At 37.7% G+C, this 21081-nt stretch overlaps 2 protein-coding genes and 1 non-coding gene across 3 annotated transcripts; 2 read left to right on the top strand and 1 right to left on the bottom strand.

The window, feature by feature from the left end:
- The first annotated feature begins 395 nt into the window (after positions 1-395).
- On the top strand, positions 396-8564 carry mrs2 (magnesium transporter MRS2). Its single transcript, XM_026372735.1, has 12 exons — positions 396-1297; positions 1805-1869; positions 1985-2021; positions 2696-2808; positions 3587-3748; positions 3889-4019; positions 4333-4449; positions 6099-6168; positions 6379-6461; positions 6712-6829; positions 6986-7099; positions 7238-8564. The coding sequence occupies exons 1-12, from the start codon at positions 973-975 to the stop codon at positions 7295-7297; spliced, it is 1395 nt and encodes a 464-aa protein (XP_026228520.1). The 5' UTR covers positions 396-972; the 3' UTR covers positions 7298-8564.
- Positions 5627-5699, bottom strand: trnar-ucg. Its single transcript has one exon. It is a non-coding gene; the product is annotated as a tRNA-Arg (tRNA).
- A 1706-nt stretch (positions 8565-10270) lies between the features above and the next one.
- On the top strand, positions 10271-20033 carry LOC113170570 (syndecan-2-like). The gene is made up of 6 exons (XM_026372702.1): positions 10271-10291; positions 10427-10492; positions 15634-15748; positions 16399-16598; positions 16935-17232; positions 17447-20033. Exons 1-6 carry the CDS (start codon positions 10286-10288, stop codon positions 17608-17610), a joined length of 849 nt encoding a protein of 282 aa, XP_026228487.1. The 5' UTR covers positions 10271-10285; the 3' UTR covers positions 17611-20033.
- Positions 20034-21081: the final 1048 nt, after the last annotated feature.

Raw genomic sequence — 21081 nt, 5'->3', positions numbered from 1 at the left:
ACACGGAAGATGTGTTTTGAACATCTAATCTCCTAAAAACACACATGGTAGTTCACAGTTTAATAAATAATATGTATAGTTGATCAGGTATCTGTCAGGGTCATTAGCACTCGGGTCCTGGCAACACGTGCTGCTCAGGGTGGATGCTGCTAAAAGTAGTTGGATCAATTATGAAAGCTATGTAGCCATTACTGTTTATACCATCACTCTGTATGTTTAAAGTATGTGTTTAATAAAGCCATGAAAACGCATTTGTGTGTGGGTTGTATCCGCTTAGAAAGGTCGTGTAAATTTTATTTTATTATTCTGATTAGTGAATATAAATGTCTTTAACCAACTCTATTTGCAGTCCGAGGGATGCTCTTCTCTAGAGACGATCTTTGGCAGTCGTGCCGCGTCACCGCGGTGCATCATGGTCCCGTACGGTCCTCTGTCCTGTGAGCTCGTCCTGCTCATCAAGCTAACCAGAAGATCTGTGTACTTTCGAGTTATATAGTTTTATATGTTGATACAGGAGCGTCCGTAGTTAGCGGCAGGTCACTGACTTGTGTTACTCGTGTCTTCTTTTACTGTCACTGCGAACTTCAACGGAATAATTTGAGCGCAAGCTGACTCTGACACTAACAGCTAAGTTAGCACAACATGCAGAGCTGCAGGGAACTCCTGAAAACACTGTGAAGAAAGTTGAGGAACTACTGTTAAGATATGACGAAGGCATTACCTCAGGCTGTGACGACCAATATTTGCTCCTTGCTTGATATTGTAATAATGTAAGACATTTCAGACTTGTTGTTCTTGTGGATCTGGGTTATCTGGTCTGACAAGCAAACTGTCAAATATCTGGTAGGAACTGAGGGGCCAGTGACAAAAACCCAGGATTTTACCCCCCTGTTTTCTGCTGGAAGCTGCAACTATTCACCACTATTTCCCTGCTGTTTTCTGATCTTGCTGCAGCAAGGTGGTGGTGTGGAGATGAGACTGCACAGGGTGCTGCTGGCTGCCTGTGTGAACTGCACTAGGATGTATCGGTCATGTGGTGGGAACTTTTATCCCAGGCGCCTTTACAGTTCTGCAAGTACTTTTACCTCAAGACGTGGTGGCACTCACCCCTTCACCCTTTATAGGACACTCAATGTGCCATTTAGAAATGGAAAACTGGGGTTTTGCAACCGGAGCTACGGTGACTTTGGTTTAAATACGCTCTGCAGTCAGACACAGCTTGTGTCTAGATGTCAGACCAGGAGCCCTGCTGTGGTGAGAAAGGAGAACCTGCTGCAAGCTGGTGCAACATGGCCTGGTAAGAATCAGATATAGTCATTTTAGTTGCATACTGACAACAGGTCATCATATCTCACAGTACACATTTTAAAAACATACAGTATATTGACATAGTCTTTTAGCAAAATACCAATTTAAACAATATATGTCATATTTTATATACTCACACTGTAGCCAATGTCATTGGCTTCTTATTAGAGTATCTCGGCTAATATTGCTATCAGCATATGTGTTGGAAAAGTAAAGTGAATTTTCATTCAGTCATCTATGGGAAAGTGGCATTTAAAATGACTGCATGCCTTTTCTACCTATTGTACTGACTCTGAACCAACCACTGCTTCATGTTATATACGTACAATAAAATTGTACCTCAGCTGAACCCAGATAGGTGCATATATGTGAAAAGGCAAGGTGTGGACTTGACACTAGAATACATCCTGTTACCATTTTTAGTGTTGGTGTATCAAATGAAGCTGTGCAGGTGAAAAAAATTTCCTTTACATGTGATTAAATTTTCCTTGAACAGCATCCTCTATCCGCTGCAGAGTGACCGACGCCCCCATTTCCAGTGTGCCTCCAGTTTTTGTTGTGGTAAGAGACGTACTAAGGACAGTTAGCCGAAACATTTGAGTAGTTAGATATTCTTAATGGTAAGATGCTTTTGGAGAAACAGATTAGGGGTTATTGTTTGTTGTTTATTTCACAGATGAAGTTTGACCAAGAAGGAAATGTGACATCATATGGTAAGTGTTGGAAAATTAAAGTTCTTTAAAGTATTTGGTTGACATGCCTGCAGTTGATTCTGATGATTAATTATCTCCTTTATTCTGTGATATCTTCATTCTAAACAGAGTGCAGGTATAATTTTCAGTATATCTTTAGAGTACACATTAGAGTAATTTTAGCCATGCATAGTTAGACTTGGAGTCTAGACCATATTACCAACTATTTGGACAGTCATACACTGGCTCTGTGCTTTGGCTCATTCAGTTTGAAACATAATAATGGATGATGTATTACAGGGCCAGGATGCAGGTAGACATGTTTCCCTTACGTAGATGACTTCCTGAGATTAAAGCTGAGACTTGGAACTTTACTGTAATATCCATTATTCTAGTTGAAACTGAACTCACAGAGCCTGAAGAACAAAAAATGTGTAACTTTGCAAATACTCCAAATAGACTTGTTGCTTACCTTTGTTACTGTTACTATGGTGTGACCCTTATGATTTGTGTTAGCTCCTATCTTTATGTTCTGCAACAGTAGTGTCTTTTTTGCTGTTTTATAAAAGAAATGGGTAAATTAGATATTTTGTAACCATAAATTATGATGGCAAATATGTATGAAATTGGCTGGTATCTACAGTATTACACTGTGCCCCTGCCCTTCTCACTGCCGTTTATATTTAACTTCATAGAGAAGAAGAAAACAGAGCTCTGCCAGGAGCTAAGTCTTCAGGCCAGAGACCTGCGCTTTCAGCACAGCACCAGCCTCACTGCTAGAAACAACTGCATTATTATACGAATGGAGGTATGCTCTCTTCCACTTTGACAAGCACATCACATAGTGATTCATATATTTCTGTTCACAAGCCAAAACCACTGACAATATTCAAGTTGTCATGACCGATAATAAGCTGAAGGTTCTGCATGACACTTAACAGCTTGCTGATGCAGCACTCATCTTCATTAGGTTTTCAGACTGTTTGTAAAGGAGATGTAGTGCCCCCAAGTGGATATCTTAGGGCAATAACAAATTAACAACAAATTAAAACTAAATATCTAGGCAATTAAAGTTGTTATCACTTACACAAAACACAGGGAAGATTTAACTTAACCAAGACACCCATCGCATTTCTCACTGTTATCAGTAAGTGGTTGATGAAGTGGTAATGCACTGTTACTGTTCATTTTACCTTTTTCGTCCGTCAGCAGCCTTCTGGTTCTGTTCTGATTACGCAAGGGTTTTTCATTGATCCAGTCTCTCGCTGCAAATATTTACTGATTAGAGTTAACTGTTAGACCTGCAAGCTTTGAAAGACAAATTTGACACAATGAGCACAGAGAAATTAACATAGGAAATATGTTGATCTATGCTAAAAAGTCATCAGTTGTTGAATTAAATTTTGAAATTGTATTCACTTTTTAACATGATTCCAACTCTTCACTCCCTTATATACACACCGTCACAGTAACACAGTTGTTTGCAGGTAATTCTAAAAATGTGAACCCTGATATTAGATATTTACACTAAGAGTGCATATTTCAGTTTTTTCCAGCATAGCTTCCTCCACCTTGTCTCTCCACAGTCTCTGAAGGCCATCGTGACCCCCCAGTCCCTTTTGGTGTTGGATTTTCGTGGTCTGGGATTAGAACGTTGGTTGATACTAGAGCTCGCCCCCCAGCTAGCATCACAGACACACTCTCTTCCTTTTGAGTTCAGAGCACTGGAGGCTATCCTGCAGCACAAGGTAGGATTAAAGAAGAAAATATAATGTCTAGTCTAGTTATGTCTAATATTATGTCTCTAAACAAAAAATAAATAAATTGAAAACTGCAGGCATAGATGAGACTCTGTTCTGAGACAAGCTTAATGTATCTCTGTCGATAGGTGAACACTCTACAGACTCGGCTTAATGAGGTTGAACCAACAATATTGGACACATTGGAGTCACTAGTGGATCCTAAAATCCTTTCTGCTGACAGAAGTAAACTACATATACTGCTGCAAAACAGCAAGAGGTAAAGCAAAGAACCATATAGACTACTGTAGGATGTGAATCATCGATGTGTTTGCTTCGAGAAACTGCGTCATTTACTTTCTTGGCCATTGTATGTTTTCATCATAGCAACTAAACTTTTTTTCTTCACTCAGATGTCCCTCCCAGTTTAATTTTGAAGTCACTTTTTCCACCCTTTCCATTAGTGGTCCATATTACAACCATGCAAACACTATATTTCCTACCATGGCTGTGTTTACCTCAACATGAACATATTCACAGTTAGTTTTGTCTGTTTCTCTCAGTTCCCCTCTTGTCTGTTATGCCTTTTGCAGTTTATCGGAATTGGAGACGGACATAAAGGTTTTTAAGGACTCCTTGCTGAAGATTTTGGATGAGGACGAGATCATTGAAGAACTATGTCTGACCAAGTGGACAGACCCAAGAGTTTTGTATGTTACACTTGGCACTCATACACACTCACACATATGCTAAAAGCAGTTCTCTTTAAAGCATAAAAGGAACCCATTCAGAGGTGGCAGTAAAAGAAAAAACAAAAAAGACAATTTTAAGTGTGTTTCTGTGGCACTTCTGCAATATCACAACATTTATTTCCATCCAGAGTTACATACATTTTTCACCAAGATCTTGTATTGATGATGGGAGCGTCGAACTGCTGCACAAAGTCTTTTCCAGCACATCCCAAAGATTCTCAATGGGGTTCAGGTCTGGACTGTGTGGTGGCCAGTCCATGTGTGAAAATTATTTGTCATGCTTCCTCAACCACTCTTTTACAATTTAAGGCCGATGAATCCTGACATTGACTTTCTGGGGTGACATGTAGCTCACTTGGTAGCGCAGTAGTCCATAAACACCAGGGTTACTGGTTCGATTCCTGGTTCCTCCTGGCTATATGTTAAGTTGTCATTGGACAAGACACCAACAAACACCCCATAGTAGCGCTGTTGTCTATTGCAGCTGTCTAAACAGCAATTTCCCCAAGGGGGATCAATAAATTTCATTTTATTTTCATCATCTTGGAATATGCCCGTGTCATCAGTCATTGATCAAATAACCTGGTCATTCAGTATATTCAGGTAGTCAGCTGACCTCATTCTTTGGCCACATAATGTTGCTGAACCTAGACCTGAGTACCTGCAGCAACCCCAGATCATAGCACACACATCCCACAGGCTTGTACAGTGCACACTGGGCATGATGGGTGCTTCACTTCACCCCCCTCTCTTCTTACCCTGATGCACCCGTCACACTGGAACAGGGTAAATCTGGACCACATGACCTTCTTACACTCAGTTTCATCAATCTCCTTGGATGTTCTCTTTTCTTGATGCATGACAATAATTTGACCCTTGTGAAACAGATTAACATCTTTTGATATGGTTGTTTAAGAAATGAGAAGCTACTCACTGCATCAGTTAGGGTTAAATAACTTGCTGCCATGCAGTAATTATCCAATGGGAGGCTCCTACGTATTTGCTTAGGTAATTCCAGGTGGTGACTTTTTGGGGATGGGCAAGTTACACAGGTCCAGATTAATACCAATTGCTTAATTTTCTATGACAGACTTCTGAAGAATATAATCAAAAATTAAAGAGGGAGATTAAAAAATGACCACGAAGGGACTCGAACCCTCAATCTTCTGATCCGAAGTCAGACGCCTTATCCATTAGGCCACGCAGTCCAATGAGAGGAGAAATACTTATATCAGACAGAGTGAGACTTAACACACTCATTCCTGTCAAGTGCAACTCAATTTTAATATACTGTTCATCACATCACGCTTTTTACCAAGAGGTTTAACTCTAACGTTTTCTTCTTGTACTGGCAGCTGATATTGTATGGCTGCCTTAAAGTCTATGGAAGTACAATCACCATTTATTGACGACTTTCAGTATGCTTCCGCGGTAGTAATGCTTTTGTTTGCTTAAGTCTAGGAAGTGAAACTCAGTGGTGATCTATAAGATTATTTGTTTATATATTTCTCTACTGCCCGGTGTCAATTTTGTGTATTCTATTTAAAGGGAAATTCATGATGTGAAAAACACATTTGAATATATGTTTGTGTCCCTGTGTCTTCTAGTGAGGAGAGCAGTCTGGGTATTGATCACGCTGAGGAAATGGAACTGTTATTGGAGAATTACTATATGCAGGTATTGCATAAATTACCACCTTTTTGTGTTCAAGTGCAAATTAATATTTATTTTTTGCCTCATTGTGCTGTCTATCCAGTTGAGCCTTTTATCATTTTAACATTTAAAGCAGTCCAACACATTGTTAATTGTCTTCTACATGCAGTGTAGTGAGTGTGTTGTTGATTGTGGTTGAGTGTTCACACAGTGACCATGAACTACTCCATACAGGCAGAGGAGTTGGGGAACAGGGCCAGAGAGTTGAAAGGGCTCATAGACGACTCAGAGAGTGTCATCTTTATCAATTTGGACAGGTACAAACACACATACACAATATTAGTATTCAGCTGAATATATTCATAAAAAACATTTTGTAGATACAACAATTTGAACTGTTTGTTTTAGATACACTAGAAGCATTACTAGCCCACAAAGATGGAATGTGAAACCATGTGTGCAGAGCACAATGGATCACTAGTCCATCACCTTAACAATTCAGCTACCTCGTCAGGAACAGCTTTGATATTGAGCCAAAATGTTCAGTGCTGTCTGTTTTTATTGCAGCCATCGTAATGTGATGATGCGCCTGAATCTGCAGCTGACGATGGGTTCCTTCTCCCTTACCTTATTTGGTCTGATAGGGGTGGCCTTTGGGATGAATCTGACATCGTGTTTTGAAGAGGTGTGACAGGTTTCTGCTAAAGAATAGATTGTGGAGTTACAAGTTCTTCATCTTTATAGTAGGCCATGTGTCTCTATATACACACGGTAACTTTTGTTTATTTATACCCACATATATTTCTGTCTATGTTGTTTGTCTGTTTGTTTTAATCACCAGGACCCTCGTATTTTCTGGCTAGTAACAGGCTTCATGTTCTTGGGTAGTGGGCTGATATGGAGACGGCTGCTGTCATTTTTAGGGCGACATCTAGAGCCTGCAGTGCCCCCGCCGGTAACACACACATTTAATTAATTAACACAATCATAATTTGTTCAGCAGTTTTTTTTGTTTGTTTGTTTTGTTTTTCACCAGATGAACAAGTGGTTAAAGATCAAGTCACAATAGTTGTTTCTCCTGTTTGTCTTACAGATACATCCAGTTTGGAAGAGAAATCTAAAAGCATCAGACATCAAGGCTGGAGTCAGATGAAGTTTGTCTGCCTTTGTCATGTTAAATACCACAGAACTCTCACAGACTTTTTAGCTTTAAAGACTAATGTTTTATTACCATGGACCTCCTGAATTCTCTACCAAGGCTGGAAATGTTTATTTTTAATGCACCTCATTGTATTACTCTCCCGTGCCTAGAGGCTGCATCCTAAGATGTCATATTCATGTTCCCCACTCTATGGTGTTGATGATTGATTAGATGTCTTCTTATCTATTCATATGATACATATGTATCATGGATAAAACACGTGGACACAGACCACTGCTCTGGCATACTGACTTTTATCGGCATATGAGTGGACGAGGGGCAACATTGGAAGTGAAAGTCATAACAAGTCGAGCAATACGATGATTACCTTTTATGCAGTTGTACATTTCCTTATTTCCTAGGTGAAAAAGGGTATGTTAAAATAATTAATTTCTATTATTTAAATAAATAAAAAACATATTAATCTAATAGTTGTATTGTTACGAATTATAAAAAGAGTTATTTCCTTTATGAGCGATATGCAGTGAAGCGAGGACTAAATAGACCTGTTTCACAATGGACATCTTGACTTCAGAAAGTGGGAAAAGCACAAACGTAAATAATGTTAATACTCAGTGCGAGAAAGTATCACAGTAATTGTGATTATTCACAACAGCCAAAGTCTGGCACTTGGTCATATGAGTGGATTAGAGCTATCAGTGTGTAGTATGTTTTTAACCCTCACTGGGTTTTTCTTGTTTTGACATTTGTCAAAATGTTTACCACGAGGGTGGTTTAATCTCAGTGAAAGTCAAGAATTAACCTGAAAATAGCCAAATGTGGTGTCACTCCAATGTGGTTGTCAACATAACTGATTAAAAGCATTGACACACAGGAACGTTTAGCTTAACCCTGATGGATTGATTACACTGATGGAATGGAATTGGCTCTTAAAAAATTTAAATTATGGCTAGTGACAGTGAGGCACTTTGTTACTGCAAGAGTCTCAAATAAACAGTTACCCATAATGAAAGGGACTCATACTATCACAACAGCAGATACTGTGGTTCCCAGCCTTGGGTTCAGAATACCCTCACAGGTCGGAGGTTAATATATGGAAAAGAAATAACACATTTCATCTCCTTAAGTTTATTTTTTTAGGTTGTCTTTTTTTGTTGTTTTGTTTTTGTTTTTTTGTGTTCTATATGTTATCTATTTGGGCCTCTAAAACATACAAACAAAAAAAAAAACTGGATGAACTGGTGAAGACCAACAGACATACAGGATGCTGGGAAATTACTGTCGTTCAATACTGTGTATTATTTGTTACAACCCCAGCCAAGTCCTTCGCATTTTACCAGTTGTCACTCAGCATTGTATTTAGTGCCTTTAAAGAAATATTCAAAGTTGGTGAAATATTTTTGTTTATTTATTTAACCACTGAGTCACAAGTTGCTATTCTAGGTCCACTGAGTATCTAATGTTGCTTTTATAACACTGAACAAAAGAGATTAATATCAAAGTGAAAACACATCAATACGTGTTTGATATTAAACTAGGTCTAAGTGTAAGTATTTACTCATTTTAAGACCATTAAGGCACCTGAGGCAGCATTGCAGCAGTTGTAATGTTTTAGCTTCATGTGTTAAGAGCAATTAAGATGCTTTTACATATTGTCATAACCATTGTTGGCACTAGAGGGTGTCCTGTCTGCACACTGGTCACCACATATTATGTTACTTTATAGAAACACTTCCATATACACTTACTGACCACTTTGTTAGGTACAGCTGTACAATCTAATGTAATGCACTGCAGCAGCTCTGCAATGAGTTCTACTTTTACAAAGTTACGATTCTATTTGTATTTAAAAAAATTCAATGGTCAGATATTATTCTTCCATATTTGTACTGTTGAGGTTATAGTTGGTGGTGGAATAGTACTGGAGTACTTTATATTTAGAGGTGGTCATACTGTTTGGCCACAAATTGAAATGAGTGAATGAGGGGCCCTCAACATTAGAAGCATATTTAATTATTTATAGAGAAGTTGCTGTAGTTTGTTTTTTCAATACTTTCCATGTAAGCAGGTAAATATCAACTTGTAATTTTCACAGCAAATAATAAACATAGCCCAAACTCAATTCAGCTACTTGTTGATAAGAGAATATACAACATTATTCCACTGTGACATTTACATAAAATGCATTAGTGCAGAAGTTCTTGCACCTCGTAGTAGTAGAAGATTCTTTATGGTAATGGTTAAAAGTACTCTTCACAGATTTAAGGTAACCTAATACCACTATTAAAATTGCATTTAGATCTTATACATTAGTGCAGCAAACAAGTAGAAGCACTATATTTAAAGTTTTATTTAAAAGTTCAGTATTATAAACTAAATTTTTATTAAAAGCATAAGTGTTATTTTTGCAGAATAATAGGTAAGCAAAGTTTTACTGTTAAGGTTGGACTCTTCCAAAGGTTCATAAGATGAATCTCAAGGGTTAAGAGATGAGATAGGGAAAGGGGGAAAAATAATATCTGATCTTATGTTATCTTTGTATTCAGCCTTGGAACTTCTTAGATGTTTAAGGCACATTGGAAAGGTACCTCTTAAGATCGCAAGCAGTTACTAAAATCAGGTTAGACAGGAAATCTGTGTTAATCTTTAACTGTGTAGTCCTACTGTAATTTGTAACCTTATCAAGCATCTTTATGAGGAATCCTAATCAGAAAATTAACCAGTAGCTGCGTCAGTCAGATAAATGGTGAGGACCAGTGTGACGAGGGATATTTTAACTAAGTGAAGACTTGGTTTTAGAGCTGAAGTAGGGATTATTAAGGTTAAAGGAAGAATTCATTTTAAAGTCCATAGAAGAGCGTGCGTGTGCTCGTACGTGCCACTGTGCGTGTGCCTGCGTCATGGCGCGCTGACGTCACCGGCACCAAACAACTTTTCTCCCCGAGGAGCTCCACATCACAGCGCGTCCAGGAGAGCCGCATGGAGGTGCCGAGATTCAGCAAAGTAGCCAAACGACGTTAGCTCGCTCTTCAGCGTGTACATTGTTTTGTGTCTCTCTTAAGTTTTTTTTTTTCTGTCATTTTCTTCGTATCTGCCGTGTGTGTTTTTTTTTTTGGAAAGTTTAAGATGAGGAATCTGTGGTCGTTGCTCCTCGTCGCACTGGCGACTGGCGTTATCAGTGAGAAAGTAAGTAGCTTTAATTTGTGGGGTTTTAATTTCACTTCAGCGCAGCTGCCGTTGTCGGGAGCTCCTAAATGTTGGCTTCACTCGATGAGTTGACGTTGTGTCTTTTTTCTTTTTATTTTCCCCCCCCTCGTAAATCACTAATTGTCCGTTGAGGTTAGTTGGTGTCCATTTAAAAACCCTCCGTAACGTTCAGTCGGTTCCAGTCTGTCTGTTTTCGTCATGGCTACAGAAACGTTTCAACGGTTCCGTCCTAGCTTGTTCGGGTCGTGTTCGCTATTATATCTTTTCCTCGTTGGCCCACCTACCTATACGTTTTATGTAAAGCCTGTGCTATAAATCAACAACATAAAAATGTTTTTTATCTTAAAAACGTTTTATCTTCCTGGCAGCGGCCCTATTTACATAAGACTTGTGTTATTTGGCTCACCAGCCTTTACTGATATTCAACAATAGCATGTGTATTCAAGTCCAGGCGACCATGTCGATGTCAAGTTCACTCAGGGCCAAAGTCTGTTCAGCCTCCAACTCACAGCTTTGACATTGAAACCCAAACATCCAGACCTGGCCTGAGTTTCTCACCCACACACATTTGAATGTCATTATTTTGTAAATGAAATTTTGACTGTATTAATATCCTTCTACTTGTTGCTAGCCAGACTAGAATAACGCCCCTAACTCACATTAGACAAACTTTGTCATTCCCTTTCTCTCCCTGTGTCTGTCTGTTGCCTCCTTGTCTGTGCTCCCTCATGAATGCGGAAAAATACTGTGATTGCATGATTTATTGACTGTAAAAGTCCCAAACGAGAGCAAGGGAGATTCAGCACCTTTCCACAATTGCATGATATTTATGATTTATGGACTGTATATTGTAAAGAGGAGAGATCTTAAACCTGACACTGTCCTGCTGGATGTTTGTATCAGGAAGAAAGACGACGTGTTGACTAAATACAGAGAGAGTTGTAGACATACAGGCAATAAATACAGCTAGCCGTTTCTTTCCCAGCGAAGGTTTAACGTCTGAATATAATATAATATCATATAACAAATGTGACCACTGTTTCACTGCTAACCTTTTAATTGTATCACCATGTAATGTATGCCTTTGTAACCCATGTCGTTAATACAGACTTCACTACTAAATTGTTGGGTGTGATCGGTCACATTGTATATTCAAACTGTCTCTTTCTCCAGGTGTGGTTGTAGGATTAGTAGTTCGTCAGTCATTGAAGTTACTCACATCTGAATGATGAATGTTAAAACAAGCTTCCCGCCTGTGACAGTGTGTGAGCCATAGTTGTCATATTCTGGGTCGCACTGAACTAGTCCAGGCACGCATGTAAGTGCGTGTGATACGCACAGTTTTCCACCTAACCAAAGAAGGAAAGAGGAAGACGGTGACACGTGCTCTCATTATAGTATTTTAGGTTTTTCTTAAACACATTAAAAAAAATACACACATGACAGAAAGACCAAACTATAAACAAGCATACAAACAACAAAAAAAGATTAAGTTACGGTCAATGACTGTCAAAAGAGTAGGATGACATCTCTGGGTGTGGACAGTTGAACAATGTGGTAAAGTCTTGTGAGCTCTCAGTTAATCAGTAGTCACAACACTGTATGTGATATGAAAAGACTGTGTACATATGATTAACAGCCAGAAAGTTTTTGTCATTGGTTAGATATCGGACTTCCAATCTCAACATATCCCAGATAGATTTTCACACCATTGTCAAATATTTACAACAAGACTGTTGAAAGATCATTCAAATCAGAGCTAACCAATTTTTTATACTGCATGTCTTTGAGTTTTAACATTTTAAGGCTCTTAAGTGATGAAAATCGAATCCTTTGTCAAATAGTGCTGAGTGCAACCTTTAGTTTGTCATCAGCAGTTTCAAGTGACTGTGATGCATATCTCAGTTTAAGGCTTTAAGACACAAGCACAAGACAGAATTATAGTGGTATTTGCTGACTTTATACACTAATGTCTTTATGTACAGTCCTACTGAACTATGTTTAGACTTGCTGGAAAAAGTACAATAGCTTTTTACCAAGAAGGGGCCCTGGTTTCTTTTATTGACAGTAATGTTGACTTTGTGAAGCCTTTAGAGACAGAATCTGCTGCTCTGTACCTCACTTCTGACTCACTTTAAATAAAAACTTCTGCCAAATGACTGTAAATGTAAACAGATACATCTGATGTTGAGGGGTCAGACATTATATGACTCATATCCTTGACCAAACATACACCCCCTATGATCACAGTGTTGTGTGCTTCTGCCATCTAGATGGTGATGACAGGTCTTCTGTATGCTTTTGGCGGTTACACAAGCTCGCTCTGGGCACCACTGCTCTCACTGAATTTCAGTACACTGAGGAAATATTTTACTTAAAAGACTTTTAGAAAATAATTTTGGTGTTAATTGATTCTTAATTGTTATAGCATTTAATTATGCACTGTCTTAGCATACCCTCCCCCTGCCTTCAGTATTTTTTGTTTTATCACCATGTCCTGGCTGTTTCCAGAAAACAGTTTCCACAATAACAACACACAAAAATACCAGATGGTAGATGGGTTTTATGGGCTGCATGTATGTGTTTGTACTATGTTTGTACATAGCTATGTTTTCCAAATGCAAGTGAATGATGGAGGTCTTCCAGTAAGGTCTTAGGCACTCATTTTTGTCTGGCAAAGGACTTGATAGAAAAAGTGATAGATGATTTTATTTAGCCTTTGTGTTTCATGTCTGTAGCTGTGTTTTAACAAAACAAACAAGCAAAAAAAGGTAATTAAATGGTAATTTAACCAAAAAAATAGGTAGCAGTAATTAATAATAAAGTTATTTAGTCATTAAAAACTCTGTGATTCTTGTTCCAGCTTCCAAGTTTGAGGATTGATAATTTTTATGGTTTTATTTGTCTGCTGAATATTTTAGCTTTTTACTCCTTCCAATTATTTTATTGATTAAACGATTTATCTAAAAAACTATGTCAGTATGTTTGACAAGTTACTCAGGGTTTAAGGAAGAGTTTGGCAACAGTGTAACACAGTCATCATAGCTGGTTACTTCATTTTTTTGTGCAATTGTGCATACATCTGCATTAGAAGGGACACAGCCTAACTAATTGTTGTGCCATTAAAAGTAATCCTACTTATTTTAATTTTGAGCCTTGTATTTCTCTTTCACCGAGACAATTCAATTATTATAGATCAAAGCAGGAACTACTCTGTTTCAGAGCTAGACAAGAAAACCCAGATCGGTTGTCCAACCTGCTGCTGTGTGTTTGGCAGTAAATGTACGACAGGCAAGTCAAAAAGATGTAGAAGAAAGATATTAGATGGACTTCACATTTGCGTGTCTGCAGCAGTTCCTAGTAGTGTATCTGTGTGTTTTGTTTTGACAAGCACTGCATCTGCTTTTGTAATCCCTGGCTCAATTTAGAAAGAATGTTAGAGACCCGTCTGTTATTTCAGTCAGCCTTGGCATTATGAGAGTTTAGTGTCTTTTGGAAAATTGGTGTTGGTGATACTTCTCCTTAGCTTGTTTCACCACAATGTTAATATCAGGTTTGTCTCATAATGTTTTTCTCCATTTGTCTTATTATTATTTTTATTACATTTCAGTGAGCCAAACAAACATCGCGTATCACAGACACTGTGTCTAGATCTAGTTCTATAACATTAAAAATAGGCTAAACCTGTGTTTTAGAATTAAACAGCGTTGTTAGAAAATTTTGGCCTATAGTTATAGAATAAATACATACATTTCACATCTCTTTCATTCTTAACATCAAACTTGGTCTACTCTATAAAGTATATTCAGTTCTTTGCAGTACCAGAATGTGACACACAGTAAGACCATAAATCTATTAGTCAAATTAGTTGCCATCTGCATGACTTTGCATGGTTTTGTTTGTCGCCTTATGGTTAAATTTTTGCCTACAGATGGCCTAAGGTACACTGCTGGATGAAAGACTAGTATTGGCACGAGAAGACTAATGCTTTAAAAATTTACTTACAGCTGAATTTTCCTCTAACATTTCCCTCACATTTAAGGTGCTAAAAGTGAGAACGATTACACCAGGAGGCTACACCTCCTCCAACATATAACCCCCTCTATAGCACCTGTTTTATAAGCAACACATAGTACTATTCCTGTCTCCCTCCTTTCCTTTCTTTATCCAGTCTCCCTCTTTTCTAAAACTCTCAGCACCTGTGTTAGTGGAAGCATAGTATGCATACCAGACATACTTCAGGTCTCAATGGACCATATTCATCTATGGCTGTGTGTGTCTATGTCTGTGTTATACTTTTTTTTTTTTCTGTCGTACTGATATTTTGTTGCTTTCTTCATACATGTAGCTGTACTCATATTTTGTAACAAGTTTACACTTAGTCATATGGCAGATGCTTTTATCTATAGCGACTACAATGTGCAAAGGGAGGGTAAGCGTAAGGAGGTCTTGCCTAAGGAACTCTAGTGGAGTTAGGCCACAGCTGGGATTCGAGCCACATTCTCGTGCCTAATGAATAACTTTGTCTATTCAAATACCTCATGTGTTTGGCTTTTTCCTTTTTTTTTTTTTTTTTTTTCCCCACCCAGTCTAGGCTTTAGATGATGAGCGAAGTAGGGGTTTGGTTTTCTTCACACTCCTACTGTGGTGGGAATCTTGGAGTGTTTTTTTTCCGTGTGTGTGTGTCCACTTGTCTGTTTTGTGTGTTGTCTTTTGAAGCTGCCGTATTGCTCCCCCCTCCTCTCACACACTCAGACCTCTGCTGTCTGGCTCTGTGAAGCATCATAAATTACTGCCACAACACATGAAATGAGCAAGAAACAAGCCTCAAACTCTACATGTTACGATAGGAAATTGATTACCATGAATAAACTTGCAGATAACAGTGAATTCTCATATTTGGTTGCCGTGGGTTATTGGTTTTGAGAGGTAGTCTTACTCCAAAACATAGAGATGTTCACATGTTTTCAATTGGTAGGAGGAATTCTCCAACTGTCAGTTAAGATTTATGTGAATATATGTCTCTCCCCCTCCTTTTTCTCTTCGTTAGTATTTCATTCGGGCTTGAATGGAAGGAATAATAATTAAAAAAAAATGTTTTTCATTTTTCTTTCTTGCAGCGTTTGGTTACCACAGCAGATGACTTGTACCTAGAGGGCAGGACTTCAGGCGATGTCCCTATAGATGATGAAGATAACCAAGATGATGGCTCAGGCTCTGGATCTGGAGACTACAGTAAGGAGACCACTTTCTCACAACATGTGCAAGTTTAAATTGTCTAATATTTCTGAAACTTTCTGCTACTCTCTGGAACTTCATGATTCTCAGCTCTCTAAACCACCAGTCTCGCTTTTAAAGTCAAATTTCCTCACATACTGTTAAGTTTACTGAATCCATAGTGCCTTCTCATAATCACAAATCGCAGTTACACACGTCTGATAAATAAATGAGTAATACAAGTGCAGTTGACAAAAGTGCTTGGATATTCAAGCACAGAAGCACCCAAAGTGTGCCAGATGTTTGTCCTGAGGTGATGTGGAATTAGCCAGGTAAGATCTTTATTAGAAGGCAACAGATGTCAAATACCTTCCACCTGTATTATGCATGACTCACCTGTAAACTCACAGTGAATAATGTGTTGGAACATTTGATGAAATTGGGGCTAGTTAAATTCTGGTGACTTTGCGTTTCTATTGTATGTAAAAGGAACTGGTAATTTAACTTCCTCAGGTCACAATTTTCTGACATAGCTCTAAATAAAGATTCTCATACTACAGGTAGATGATTGAAGAAAAAAGCTTTTCCTCCTTAGTCAATGATAGTGCTAGGTTGTAAAGACAGTATTGAAGTATCTGAATTTCTGGTGATTGCTTCTTTTATCTCAGATTTCAGTGAAGAGGCACTCAGTAGGTTTCACAACGTCTCTAAGACCACATTATCCAAAGAAATGGTTCCAGTTCAACCACAGTCAACAGCACACTCTCCTCGCAACCAACCAACCACGGTGGGAGAGAGCCAGGACCAAACAACCACAGTGAAGACACCACCATACAAATCCCCTGACAGCAACAATAGAGAAATGGAGGTAGAATATGCATTTTCTTTTTAATAAGATCTTTATCCCAAAGGTAAACAATCTTCATGAACTGAACCTTTTTTTTTTATTATTATTTTATTTTATTTTTTGGATATTAGTGAATGTTAGGTTGTTAGGTTGACTTAAACCCCAAGCAAGTATACATGCACTATTTTAATTTTGAGATATTTCTTATTTCTGCAATGTGTAACACAAAATGTTATAAAAAAACAAACAAACATATATTTCCAACATCTACTTATAGTGTAAAGGGTGGTAGTAATAATGTATAAAATCACATGATTATTGTTTTCTTCAGCCATACTAATGCATGTCTTGTTCCAGGTGCCAGGTGATAGGTTCACAGAGACCACCAGCCCCAGTTTGACAAAAATGCCTTTCAGTGAAACTTCTGGAACTGCATTCGGTATGGACATTAGTGTAACCAAGGAGTCAGATGAGGCCAACAGTGTGGATAGGTGGGATGTCTTGATACCCAAAGACAGTGGAAATAAGGTTTTGAGCAAAGAGTTTGAAAATGAAATTCTGTCCGAAGATGGTCGAGGCAAGAGACTGTATGAGCTGGACTCTCCTGAAGAGGTCACGTCTGAGAACATGTGGGAGAGGACAGAGGTGCTGGCAGGTAAGGACAGTCCTTACAATGTAATTCCTAGAATATGAGGATTTGGATCAATTTACAATGAATTGGGGTATCCTAAATTTATCTTATTGCTAAATCTGTATGCTCAAATATACATTCTGAAGTTAATTATTTTTGACATTCAGTTTAATTTGAAGAGAGTGTGGATTTCTGTCAAAATATACAATGTTTTGATATATTATCATGTCCTCTCCAGCGGTGATAGCCTGTGGAGTGGTTGGATTCCTCTGTGCAGTTTTTCTCCTTGTCCTTCTCACCTACCGCATGAAGAAGAAGGATGAGGGTAGTTACGACCTGGGGGACACCAAACATTCCACAACAGCCTATCACAAAGCGCCATCCAAGGAGTTCTATGCCTGAACTAAACAAAAAGGATTTTAAATGGAATCTATCACCTGCTTTTCAGGGCTGAGAATGGATCTCTAAACAGCTTAAGATGATTCCTCCTGTTGAAGTTTAAAGTGAAGGACCTCTGCTGTTCTTCTGTGCTCCTTAGATATTTGTTTTTTTTTTTTGTTTTTGTTTTTGGTGATCTTACTTACATTCCTCCTCCTGCCATCCTTTTATCTTTTTTCCTGCATAATATTCATTTTGTGAAGAAGAGGTCATAAGTGAACAAAAAAGATTATTAAAAATAAATTCCTATGTTGACCATACTGGATAAGAAGATATTACATAGAAGTAAACGACTTAATTTCTTATCTAGTATTCAGCTTTAAAGTTCTGACAACACCGTGCCTTCAGACCCACATCACTTTTTTAAGCTGATCTATGTTGGGCTGGACTTGTTCTGCATTACACAAACATTGATTTAGCATTTAACAGAACTAAAGCTCAACTGTCAGCTCAAGGGAACAACATAAGGAAATAAACATAGGAATAGCTTTAACGCACTTTGAATGCTGTTAAATGACATTGTACTACGTGTAAGTATTACCAAGAAGCTTCAAATGTTGACATCCTTTTTTTTCTTTATTTTTGATGCCAGATTTGCTTGTCTATGGACATCTTGCATTGTGATATCTAATTTACTGTAAGCTTTCTTTGCTGAATTGATTTTTTTTTTTTATTGTTATGAGCAATTAATGTTTTTTCATATGCTGCATATGCTACCCAGTATTGGTATGAAAGATTGTTACGTTGCAGGTACATATTTGTGTTGATATGTGACACTTATAGAACTGACCAAATATAAATGTGCTTTATTTGTCTTTATTTTAGTAGCTTTTCCAGTGTGTTTTCATGTTTAGAGATTATATTTACATGAGCCATTGTTTTAAAGCAATAGCCTTATGTAGGTTAAGGTCCTTCAACATTGCATCTGTTCAACATAGTGGTAAAGTAAAATTTTGAGGACTATTTCATTTGGTGACAGAGTGCTCCAAGCATGTAGGACAGGATTGCTAAGGTACAGCCAAGGCTAATGACTATAATTCAGAAACTGTGGAAGTGACCAGTGTTGTCTGACGAACGCCAAAGCACATTCCTTGCTTACTGTCAACTGAATGCAGCTATAATGCTGGGTTTTGAAGTTAAAGGGACTTACACCATATAATGTTTCTTGCAGTTTGCAGTCAGGCCTTATTCATATACTGAGGTTTGTGAATTAAAATGCAGTTACTGATTTCTGTCTTCTTAACTGTTATAAGCAGTGTAACCTAGTGGAGTTTCAGATGGTTAATAGTTACAATGCTTTCCTGAGTAGAAACATGTCAGGTTTGAAGCACAGGATCCTAATTCTGAGTCTGTTCTTTAACCAGCTCAAACATGGGCTCTTTTAGAGACTTTTAGAACTTCAGGAAGTAAACGGCAGTCAGCCGCAGGCTGTTTTCCTTTTTATTAGCAAGTTGTTTCCCCTTGTGCATTGCCTATTAAAATAAAAGAAATAAAATATATGTATACACACACATATATATATATATATACATACACACACACACACACATACATACAACATAATTTACTTTACTGTAGAACTGTAACTGACTATTTGAATGCAAAAGCAAACTACCTATTTTCAATGACTGGAAGAAACAGTCTGATCACTAAGCACTCAAATCCTCAGTGCCTTGCAGTTCATTGTATGTTTATTTACAGTATTAGTGTTATTCGTTGACCTTTGTCTGGACCAGACTCCACTGTGTGAAGTCTTTGGAAAAACTCTGGTATTTCTTTCAGTACATAAATGACATAAACCGTGCCCATAGGGGCTTAAGACAATGGGTTAACATTAACAAGCAATCCAGCAGCTGATGACACACAATAACCTTTCTCCTCTAGGATCATTTTAGGTTTAAACAATATGTTGATGATACTATAAATTCAATGTATTAATTTATACTGGCTTAAAATATAGTTCAGGTTAATGTCAGTGATGAATTGAAATTGTACAGTATTTACTCATCAAAGCTTCTTTATGCCTACTGTTAGTTTTAATATTTATGTCAATGTATTTGACAAGTTTGGTTCAATTCATTTTCAATTTAATTAGTCGTTTTATAGCTTTTAATATATATATATTTTACATTAATAAGTTTAATAAATGATTAACATTGAATATTATGTCCTTTGTAAATATTTTACAGCTTTAATTTTTAACAAAATTGAATATGAATTGACAGAAACCTTAATTTGACACATAAAAGACCTACACAATGGTTTGGTTTAACCAAAAATCAACTTACCAACAAGATGTATGTGCATGAGCTGGCATACAGAAAACTCTGTTGCTGAATTGGTGTATCTTATGAATTTCACTACTGAATAAATGATGTGGCTTTAAAGCAATGTGGCAACTGGCTGTTTGTGTTTTCTGTTTTTTTTTGTTTTTTTTTAATTGGGCAGTTGGTCTGACTATAAGGGCACACACGGTACTGTACTTTCAACACACAGCACACAAATAATTCACTTCATCTCCTCGTAAATCTCACTTTCTGCTTTTTCTGCTGACTATTTTTTGCCATTTGTTCCTCTTTCTGATGTCTCTATCTCTCTGATATCCTCTATGTGCTTATTGGCTATTTAAGGAATAATTTTAAGTGTCTACACAGTAATTGGGAATCATTGCAATTGTCTGGGTTCTGCATTCACTGTGTGACAATGACAAAACCAATATTTTTCAAAGACTATATTAGAAGCTACACCTACTCTACAGAAATGGATAGAAGCTCTTGACTTGATCACTTTAAAATTAAAGTGATGAGCTTCTGGCAAAAATATGTTCGAAGGTCAACTACATGTAAATGAACTCAGCTGTAACTTCGGTTCCACTTTGTTTTTACAGTAGCACTGAAAAACATTTCCTACTGGCCTCAAGAAATATCCTTTTACAAATGTAGGTGCCAGAGAAAAAGGATTTCAAATCACTATGTATAACCAAGCCAACGGCATGTGAATGGTGCCAAATGGTCAGATGCTTTCCAAAACCAGATAATGCAGAGACGAAAAAAATCCAAATGTCAGAGGAAACAGTGGAAATAAGATGATGATAAAAGTCACAGGAAACACTGGATGTTTTATATAATCATGTAACGAAGCAATGGATGTAAGCAGGCTCCTGTTTGTAATATTATGTAAAACAAGTAATATATTAGTTGTAGCAGCAGTAGAGTGTAATAGAAATATAAGTAAACACAGTCTGACTGTTCAACAGGGTGTGTCAGTTATGCTGAATACCAATGACTGCAGAAGAACGCGGAGGATTAGTAGTATAGAGGGTTTGTGGGGATGAAGACCACAAACTGGGCTGTGGGCTGAGAGGTGCTGTGTTTCATACAGTGTGGACAGTACAGTCGCAGCTCTGGACAGCGTTTAGGCAACTACCACTGTTTA

Source organism: Anabas testudineus, chromosome 16, assembly GCF_900324465.2.
Source record: "Anabas testudineus chromosome 16, fAnaTes1.2, whole genome shotgun sequence".
NCBI classification, from domain to species: Eukaryota; Metazoa; Chordata; class Actinopteri; order Anabantiformes; family Anabantidae; genus Anabas; species Anabas testudineus.
Note: the sequence above shows the minus strand (reverse complement) of the source record. Positions and strands in the feature narration are given on the sequence as shown.